The 10,576-nt window shown below is 37.9% G+C and overlaps 1 protein-coding gene across 1 annotated transcript; it reads left to right on the forward strand.

The window, feature by feature from the left end:
* Positions 1-4,624: 4,624 nt before the first annotated feature.
* Positions 4,625-6,555, forward strand: LOC145013933 (putative protein phosphatase 2C 75). The gene is made up of 4 exons (XM_078972292.1): positions 4,625-5,163; positions 5,299-5,643; positions 5,717-5,825; positions 5,918-6,555. Exons 1-4 carry the CDS (start codon positions 4,633-4,635, stop codon positions 6,286-6,288), a joined length of 1,356 nt encoding a protein of 451 aa, XP_078828418.1. The 5' UTR covers positions 4,625-4,632; the 3' UTR covers positions 6,289-6,555.
* The last annotated feature ends 4,021 nt before the right edge of the window (positions 6,556-10,576 follow it).

Raw genomic sequence — 10,576 nt, forward strand, 5'->3', positions numbered from 1 at the left:
CATGGTATGCTGCAGCCCCCGGAGATTCCCATGTACAAATAGGAGCAGATCACGATGGATTTTATTACTAAACTGCCAAGGATGACGAAGAGGTTTGATGTTATATGGGTCATCGTAGATCGATTGACCAAGAGTGCCCATTTCTTGGCTATTCGAGAAAGTTCTTTGGTCGAGAAGTTGGCTAACGTGTACGTTCACTATATTTCCGCTCGACATGGGGTTCCAATCTCCATTGTTTCCGACTGGGATGTTAGATTTACTTCTCGTTTCTCGCAGAACTTCCACGAGGAGCTGGGCACGCGTTTGCACTTTAGCATAGCATTTCATCCGCGAACTGATGGTCAGAGTGAGCGGACCATTTAGAACCTCGAGGATATATTTAAGGCATGTTTCATTAACTTCAGTGGGAGCTGGGATTCCCACCTACCCCTTACAGAGTTCACGTACAACAACAACTATCATTCCAGTATTAGTGCCCCGCCTTTTGAGCTTTTATATAGTCGGAGATGCCACACCTCGTTTTGTTGGGGTGAGGTCGGACATATGGTGATGGGGTGAATGGAGGTAGTCTTGTAGACTACCAAAAAGATTTAGCAAATTAGGCAGTGGCTGCAGATCGCTCAGAGTCGACAGAAGAGTTACGCCGACAGGCGCCGATCTAAGTTAGAATTTCAGGTTGGTGACATGGTACTCCTGAAGGTCTAACCCAAAAAGGGTGTGATCTACTTCATAAAGAGGGGGAAATTGGGTCCCCAATACATTGGGCCATTCGGGATCGTTGCCAAGGTGGGTAAGGTGGCATACATGTTAGAGTTATCAGATAAGCTCAGCCAGATCCATAGTACCTTTCATGTTTCGTGATTGCGGAAGTTCATTTTGGATGAGGAATCGGTAGTTCCGTTGGATGACATTCAGGTCGATGAGCGCCTAAATTATGTTGAGAGGCCTGTGGCCCTTCTGGAGAGAAAGGTGAAGATTATGCGGAACAAAAGAGATACCTTTGGTGAAGGTACGGTGGGAGCACTGGAGGTAGAGATGCGGGAGCACTATCCAGAGTTGTTCATCGCGGCAGACTTCGAGGGCGAAGTCTAGTTCAATTGGGGGAGAATTTTAATGCCCCGATTCTCAGGTATTAATTTGGTTATAGATTTTCATGATTTCAAGGTCTACTCGACATGTTGGTTGCCCTGACTCGTCGAGTAGCAGCAGGTTGGTCCACGTGTTTAAGTGACCTACTCGCCGACTCCAGGTAGGGACTCGACGAGTAGGAGCTGGAGGATGAAATCCTAAATTATGGGGTTTTTCACCCTTTTTAAAGGATCATTAGCCTCCCCTTTATAGCTCTTTGGCACCCTTAAACCCTAAATCGTATGTGTGTGTGTTTCTTTGGTGTGTTAAAGCTTGGAAGAGGGATCTCGGTGAGGAAACACTTGGGGAAACAAGTAAATTTAAGCTAAGAACTTGTGGGAAGTAAAGATCTACTTCAGTTGACACTCTCTTTAAGGTATTAGGTTGTCTCCTTGGCTCATTTCATCTTTAATCTCTTTTGGGTGGGTTTTAGGAAAAGTCTCTTGTGTTTTAGTCAAGATCTGTAGTTGCAACTTCAGATCTAGACACCTTTTGTCCTCTAGATCCATAAAGTTATCAGCTTTGGCAAGTATAAGCCTTCCTGCAAGTGCAAGACTTCTTTGGAAGCTTAGTTTTGTCATTTTAAGGCTTTAGAGCTTTGCATGCACATAAAGTTTGCAACTTTACGTGATAAGCATGCCTTGGGAAGATGGATCTACATTACGGAGCCTTTGCATGGCTTAAAAAACATCTATATTGATGAACGACTGAAGGGACTCGGCGAGTGGCATGGTTGACTCGGCGAGTCCGATGAAGATTGTCGTGGGCTCGACGAGTCAGATGAGTGACTCGACGAGTCGGCTAAGGTTTTCCCCAACCTTTGGACACGTATGAACTTGGCGAGTTGAAAAGGAAATTTGACGAGTCGACCAAGGAGTTTACGACCGCAAACCTCAGGAACTCGACGAGTCACTCTAGTGACTCAGCGAGTTGGTGAGTTATGCATGAAACTCAGCGAGTAGCTGAGGGTACTCGACGAGTTGATGTCAATATGGACTGTTGACCTTGGCAATTGACTTTGACCTTGACCACGGGTTGACTATTGGACTTCTGGGGTATTTTGGGAATTTATGAGCATGGTTGTGTGGCGAATATAGGTGGTGGAGTTTGAGGTGGTAATCCGAGAGTCGAGTTTCTTCCGAGTCGACAGTTGCGAGGTGAGTTATCCTTACTATACTAAGGGGTCTAAGACACCAAGGCTGGCCCATTGGATATGGCAGTGATAGTATGTTGAGTATGAGTAGTGTTGCATGCTAGTTGTTATGTCAGTTAGGTAGGTCTGTAGGACTACCTGTGTTGTTATGTGGTCATTTGTTTGTGCATTAGTTATGATGTATGTTGACATATTATATTGGATGGGTTGAGGTGATACTGCTCCGTGTTGTGATCCGATAAACCCGGGAGCATTCTAGTTGCGAGCTGAGGGAGATTCATACTATGGGCTCGATGGCAATCCAGATGTGAGCTGTGGGCCCGTAAGGCAATCCGGACTCACACTATGGGCCCAGAGGGTAATCAAGTCTGTAATGTTGTGGAGTCATTATATGCTGTTATTTGTATATATATTATGTTCAGTGTATTAGTATTTTGGGGGAACTCACTAAGCTATCGGACTTACAGTTTCAGTTTATTGTTTCAGGTACATCAGGGGATCGTGGCAAGGCGAAAACATTATCGTACAACTCATGTTTTGTTTATGTTTCTTGGAAAATATCTGATATAGACTATTTTGAAAACAAATCTGTAATAACTGTTGGTTTTTAAATGTTTTGAAAAGTTTTAAATTGATTTGAAATTTTTGGGTGTTACAGTGGTAGTGGTTGTGTTGGTCGTTATAGAAAATACGGAAGCATATCGTCGTAGTGGTAATATGGAGGTGAAAAAATCGGTTGATCAAATGAAGGGATTGATGTTGTGGTGTTTCTGATGGTTTTTTTTTTTTTTTTTTTTTTTTGCTAGGCCTTTTGAAAGTGTCATTTTCAAAAAAAAAAAATTGAAGGAAAAGAGAGTAAAATGTTAAGGATTTTGGTTGAAAGTTATGTAAAAAATGGTAAGTATATATATAAAGTAAAAATAAAATAAATAATAATAATAATAATAATAATAATAATAATAATAATAATAAATAAATAAATAAATAAATAAATAAATAAAGTTAAATGACGTTCAACGGTCAACTAGCACCATCCAATCACATGAGACGGTTCTTTCTAGTCGTAGTGCGATCAAAACCGCATCCATGGACGGTGTTTGCGGTCGACAAGGCAAGAACGTGGTTCCAAACCGAACTCCACTTCGATGAGCCTAATCCAACTTGCAGTAATGACAATCACTTCCAATCTTTGTATGCGCTAGATTGCCACTTTTGCACCACTAACCAATGAGAGCCACTTAGATATGGACAAAAAATGTGAGGTAGTAATATGGCACCTATTGGCAACGCCTCTCCAAACCTACATCACAACCACATATTAAGACCAAATTATGGTTAATAGATTCAACACTCGATTTACACACCGGACAATCTATCATATCTATCTCAAGATCCGGTCTAGACAAGTTAAGCATAGAGGGTAATTTTTCATGCAAAAAACAATTACTTTATTTTGTATAAACTTACATCACATTGTTTTAACATCAAGAAATGGTATGAAGAGATCGTCAATACGAGCACGAGCACTCCTAACTAAGAAATTTCATGTTGAATCCCAAGCCCTCAACATTGAAACCCACATATTAGAAAGAAAAACATCTTGCAAAATCAACATCATACATGAAATTGCTCATCCACGAATCAGAAGGCGTCACACTAGAGACCACATCCCATTTACACGTTGATCTCTGACCCAACAACCATTATCCATCTCGAGACAGAACAATCTCCAAAACCGAAGTTGGAAAGACCGATCACCAAAACATGTCCAACGAAAATTAGAATATATCCCCACTTTTAATCCTCTACGAGATAGAAGAATAAAGAATATCATTGGAGTTGCGAATATTGTTAAATGATCCACCTAGTAATCGTTAAAGTGAAAATTACATTTAAAAAAATTATAACAAAATTCCTCTTGATGCTATAAAAAATTAAGTCAATCTTGTAATTCCATTGATCCTCAACTCGCTATTTATATTTATAATACAAAATGGTTTACATCCTTTCGATGTTTATTGAAATGATAACTATCATAATCAAATACAAATACAATAGCATATTCACTAACAACTATACATGACCTTATATGATCTTGTATGTGTACAAAGACTTGAGTCTTGAGTTGACGTAGTGGATGGACCCAAGTAAACTCAAAATGGGCCCAAGATGTCAATTCCGAAGGGACTTACGTGGTACTAAAAGAATCATACCTGGCCCACAAGTGTACAATTTGAGACTTTATTCTTAGGAGTTCCGCTGTCACGTGTCAGCTCCCATCGTCGTTTATCGCCATCTAAATTGACCCCGTTCCCACGTGGCAACATCAGAGAGCCACATAGTCGGCTTTCATGGGCACCGAGAGCAGCCGCCCCTTCCGTTACCTCCTTTATATTCTTCACCCAAAGGAAATTGTTTTCACTTTTCGAACCTCTGTTAAAGATGACGGTAAGTTTTCAATATTTCCAGATCGCCGGCGATTTTCAATGAAGCGGGTGTATGGAAGCCGGAGGAGCATGATGCGGCCGATCGACGAGGATGTTGATTCACCTGTTAAATCCAGGGAGCGACGTCGACGTAGGATTGAGATGAGGAGGAGGTTAGCTTTAGTTTCCCCTGTCGCCGGAACCGGAACTGAGAACTTGGACACTACAAAGTTACCTGCGGCGGAGCTGGTGAATGAGAACGCCGAGCCGTCGACTAGTAATAAGGAAACGCTGGAGTCGTCACCGGCACCGCTGTACGGATCGATATCGGTGGTTGGTAGGGCGCGTGACATGGAAGACGAGATATCGGTTCAACCGAACTTCTGCCGGCCGGAGATCAACGGTTACAGACCGGTGCATTTCTTCGGTGTATTCGATGGCCACGGAGGGCATCACGTAAGCCACGTGTCTTTACATATATGTAAAAATCAGAAATGTTTTCGTGTTACAAGAGGGCATTTCTGTCAGTTTTTAAATTAATTTTTGACTTTTGAAGGAGAAAATAGTAATTATGGGACTTGTGTTGACCAGGTGTCTGCATTGTGTAAGGAGAACATGCACGTTATCATGGAGGAGGAGTTGATGCGCGTGAAAACCACCGGAGAGAATTCAACCGGAGAAGAAGTGGAAGAGCTATGGCGGACGGCAATCAACCGGAGTTTCGAGAGGATGGATGAGATGGCGATGGCGTTATGTCAATGCAACGGGATAGAAAACTCGAAGATGTGTAGATTCCATCCGCAGTTATCTCTGGTAGGATCCACGGCGGTGGTGTTGCTTTTGACAGATGAGTTCATAATCGTCGCTAACTGCGGCGACTCACGCGCCGTCCTCAGCCGTAGCGGAAAAGCCGTACCACTCTCCTTTGACCATAAGGTAAACACAAAGTCGTTACAAAGTCTTGATTGAAGTCAGATTTGTTATATTCTATTTGTTTAATTAATTACAGCCTGACCGGGAAGACGAACGTGAAAGAATCGAAGCTTCCGGTGGCCGGATCTTGTTCGCCGGAAACGGAGCACGAGTTGAAGGTGTTCTTGCTATGTCTCGAGCTATAGGTTATCTTCTAGTTCTACTCCTTTCAGCAATGAACATTCTGTTATAATCTTAAAGTAGATTTTTGATAAAATTCTTCAACGAGTTCAAACAGGCGACAGATTTCTAAAACAAGTGGTAACATCGGAGCCGGAGTACACATTCACGAGAAGAGAATCCGAGGATATGAGTTTGATATTAGCTAGTGATGGATTGTGGGATGTTTTATCAAGTGAATTGAGTTGCGAGGTAGTTCGTAAGTGCCAACAAGAAGATGAAAAATGTAAAATGGGGATGGTGGCTCAAAGGGCGGACGGAGGAGGAGGAGGTGGTGGTGATGGTGGGCAGGTGTACGCATCTCGAAGTGCCACAGCATCGGCGGCGGCTTTACTGGTACGTCTTGCTATGGGACGGCGGAGCAATGATAATATAAGTGTGATTGTTGTTGATTTAAGAAAAGGAGAAAGTAAAAAAAGAGAGGGTTAATAGCGTAGGGTAACTCTTTTATTGTTGAATTTCTTGAGTAATATTGTAGATCTTTATTTGTGTTTTTACGGTATTAATCGGTAATTAAGCGGTTGTAATTTATGAACCAACTTATGTCGTTGGATAGTGGTTAATTGGATTAGAGCTGAATGAGTTAAAAGTTGATTGAGTTAGAATTAAAGCTAAAAGTTGAAATGAGTTCAAAGTTGATTGAGTTAGAAGTTTGACTTATTAACTTCTGATTGAAACTTATAATTTGATTTTTCATTTGATTAGCCGTGCAAAATAACTATATTACCCTCAAACAATATATTTTATAAACACAAAATATCGTGGCTCATGAAAATGCTGCAAATAAGAAAACAAATCAACCACACATCAACAAAATGACCAAACATAAATGATTTTTTATGTCCAAAATACCCGAGTTCAACATAACAACCTAAATATATGATAAATACCCAGCCAAAACGATTAAATATACATGATTTTTAATACCTAAAGTACCAACGATTAAATATACATGATTTTTAATACCTAAAATACCCCCGCTCAACATAACAACCAAAATATATGGTAATTGCTATGAACAAAAAAAATCTAAAATATAAAAATACCCGCCCTCCCAAACTTCACCGGTTCATCTCTAACCCATTAGAATTGCAACTTGAATTACATGGAATTCCACAAGAAAAATCAATTTATTTACCTAAAGCATCCAATTGCTTCTTCAGTGAACCAAATGGTCTAAAGCATCCAATTGCTTCTTCAGTGAACCAAATGGTCTTACTCTGTGTTTTCGACAACTTCATCACAATAATTTTCGATTTTTACTTGTAGTTATAACAAAAACTCACCGGTTATACAACAATTTCATCACAATTATTTTCAACTTTTACTTGGATGATATTAGAGAATAGTTCACATCAATACTTGAGATTCCATCTGTAAAATATCGTACCATTCTTTCAAATTTGGTTCAGAATGCAACCATTTTATTACTTCTATCTCCCACACGGCACATAAGAACACAGTTATACAGCAACAACAAAAATCGAAATTTTTTTTTGGCCAATGTTATCAAATATGATCAAATAACAAGATAAATTATAAAGTAAAGAAAGACATGATAGTAGAGAGAACTTTTATTTCAATACTTGTGATGAAATCATCAAACTTTACAATACATAATATACACTATTTATACTAAACAAAGAAGATGAAAGGTCATGTATGATATGAATGCGCATTATAGTGGTGCATAACTACACTCATAAAACTCATAATAATGTTTGTTATAATGTTCACTAATTATGGAGAGTAATGGGGGAATATGGAGAATCCAATAGTCATTCACTAAATAATAATTCATAACACTCCCCCTTGAATGATGATTGTATCATGCCTCGTTAAAACCTTAATCGGTGAAACCTCATGGGAAAAACCCTTTATTAAGGAAAAAGAGTATATGATTAATAATAGATATTGGAAACAATTGCCTCGTTAAAAACCTTGTTAAGAAAACCCAGTGGGAAAAACATAACTAAGGAAAAGAGTACAATATCTTTCCAACTCCCCCTGATTAGCACATCACTTGATTTTCTTGAAGCACCGCATAACAATGTTTCTTACCATCTTTTCAAATTTCGATGTAGGAAGTGCTTTAGTAAACCAATCAGGAAAGTTGTTACTGGATTGAATTTTCTAGATGTTGATGTCACACTCTTTTTGAAAATCATGAGTGAAATAAACTTTGGTGATATATGCTTGGTTCTGTCTCCTTTGATAAATCATTCCTTGAATGGAGCTATACAAGTTGTATTATCTTCATATAGTATGGTTGGAACATCCCTGTTAGAAGTTAGACCACAATTCTTGCAAATATATTGAGTTAAAATTCTTAACCAAATACATTCATGACTTGCCTTATAAATTGCTATAATCTCTGCATGGTTAGAATAAGTAGCAACTAAAGTTTGTTTAACAAAATGACAAGAAATTGTGTTACCTCCAAAAGTGAATAAATAACCAGTTTGGGATCGAGCTTTGTGTGGATCAGATAAATATCCAGCATCTGGATAACTAATTAACTTCACATTTTATGAATTTGATTATTATAAATTCATATCCATTGTACCTCGAAGATATCAAAGAATGTGTTTGACTCTATTCCAATATCTTCTTGTTGGACAAGTACTATATCTTGCTAATAAGTTTACGACAAAAGATTTATCAGGTCTTGTATTAATAGTAAGATATATTAGTGCACCAATAGCACTAAGATATAGTTCTTCGGGAACAAGAAGATTTTCATGCTTTTTATGATGCTGAAATTGGTCCTTTTTGGCATCTAAGTGCCTTACTACCATCGGGGTACTCAATGGATGTGAGTTATCCATATAAAACCTTTTAACAACCTTTTCTAGATAACTAAATTGATGTATAAAAACTCCATTTTTGGTGTGTTCAATTTGAAGACCCAAACAAAATTTCGTTTTACCAAGATCTTTCATTTCAAAATTTTCTTTCAAAAAAGAAGTGCATTTTCCAATTCTCCAGGAGTTCCAATTATGTTCAAATCATCTACGTAAACAGCAATTATCACAAATTCTGATCCAAATCTTTTTATGAATACACATGGACTTAATGGATCATTTTTATAGAACTCTTTCAACCAAAATGTACTAAAACAATTGAAACACATACGACCAGATTGTTACAATCTATAAAAAGATTTATTTAATTTTACCAAATATACTTCACGAGAATTAGAAGTTTGTGCTTCTGGCACCTTAAACCCTTCTGGGATTTTCATATAAATATCATTTTCAAGTGAACCATATAAATAAGCGGTAAATACATCCATTAGACACATCTCCAGTTTTGCATATGTTGTTAAACTTATAAAATAACTGAATGTAATTGCATCAACTACCAGAGAATACGTTTCTTCATAATCGATTTCAGGTCTTTAGGTAAAACCTTGGCAACAAGTATTGTTTTATATCTCACAACTTCATTTTTCTCGTTTCTTTTGCGCACAAATACCCATTCGTGTCCCATTGTTCTTACTCTGTTTGGTGTACGGACTACAGGTCCAAAAACTTTTCGTTGAGTAATAGAATTAAGCTCTTTATTTATTTCATCTTTCCATTTTGGCCAATATTTTCTATTCATACATTACTCAATAGATTTAGGTTCAAGATCCTCATTTTCATTATAATCGCGCGCGGAACATGATATGAAAAATTAACGTCGACATCTATCTTATTTCGGTTCCATCTTATTCTTGTTATGACATAATTTATTGAGATCTCATCATTTTCATTTTTTTTCAGGTACCTTATTTTCTTTTGTTATGTCATTAGGCTCTTCTAGAGCTTCATTAATCTTTTCAAGAGATTCTGTTTTCTCTTTTGGACCATCAATTGTATTTGCTTCATTTCATTTTCGAGGATTTTTTATCTTTGGAACCGGCTGATCTTCCACGCTTCAGGCGTGCCTAAGATTCATTTGCAGTTGTAATTTTTTTCTTCCTTTTAGGATATCAATTCTAACTTGTGTAAGTATAGCTGGTACATGAGACTTTGTTACCTACTTAGGGTCAGTAAATGCTTCTGGCAATTGATTTGCTACATTTAGTAAATGAATTATCTTTGTTATTTCAAGTTCACATTGACTTGAACGAGGATCTAAAGCTGAAAGTGACAATTCCTTTCAAGAGATTTTATTTTCCAGCTTCTTTATTTCTCCCCCTAATGTTGGAAAATATGATTCATCAAAATAATAATCATCAAATATAGCTGTAAATAAATCTCCAATTGATGATTTTAAATATTTTACTATAGATGGAGATTCGTATCCAACATAAATTCTCATTCTTCTTTGAGGACCCATTTTTGTGCGGTGAAGTGGAGAAATAGGTACATAAATTGCACATCCGAACGTCCTTAGATGGGAAATATTTGGTACATGGCCGCAAACCAGTTAAATAGGGGAGAACTTATGATAACTAGTTGGCCTAATGCGTATAAGTGATGCCGCATGTAAAATTGCATGTCCCCATGTTGATGTAGGAAGTTTAGAATGCATTAGTAATGGTATTGCAATTAATTGAAGGCGTTTGATTAACGACTCAACTAAACCATTTTGTGTATGAACATATGCAACAGGATGTTCAATAGTTATCCCAATCGACATGCAATAGTCATTAAAAGCTTGTGATGTAAATTCTCCAACATTGTCAAGTCGAATTTTCTTAATTGGGTAATCGGAAAATGTGCCCTTA

This window comes from Lactuca saligna, chromosome 9 (genome assembly GCF_052625555.1).
Source record: "Lactuca saligna cultivar CGN05327 chromosome 9, ASM5262555v1, whole genome shotgun sequence".
NCBI classification, from domain to species: Eukaryota; Viridiplantae; Streptophyta; class Magnoliopsida; order Asterales; family Asteraceae; genus Lactuca; species Lactuca saligna.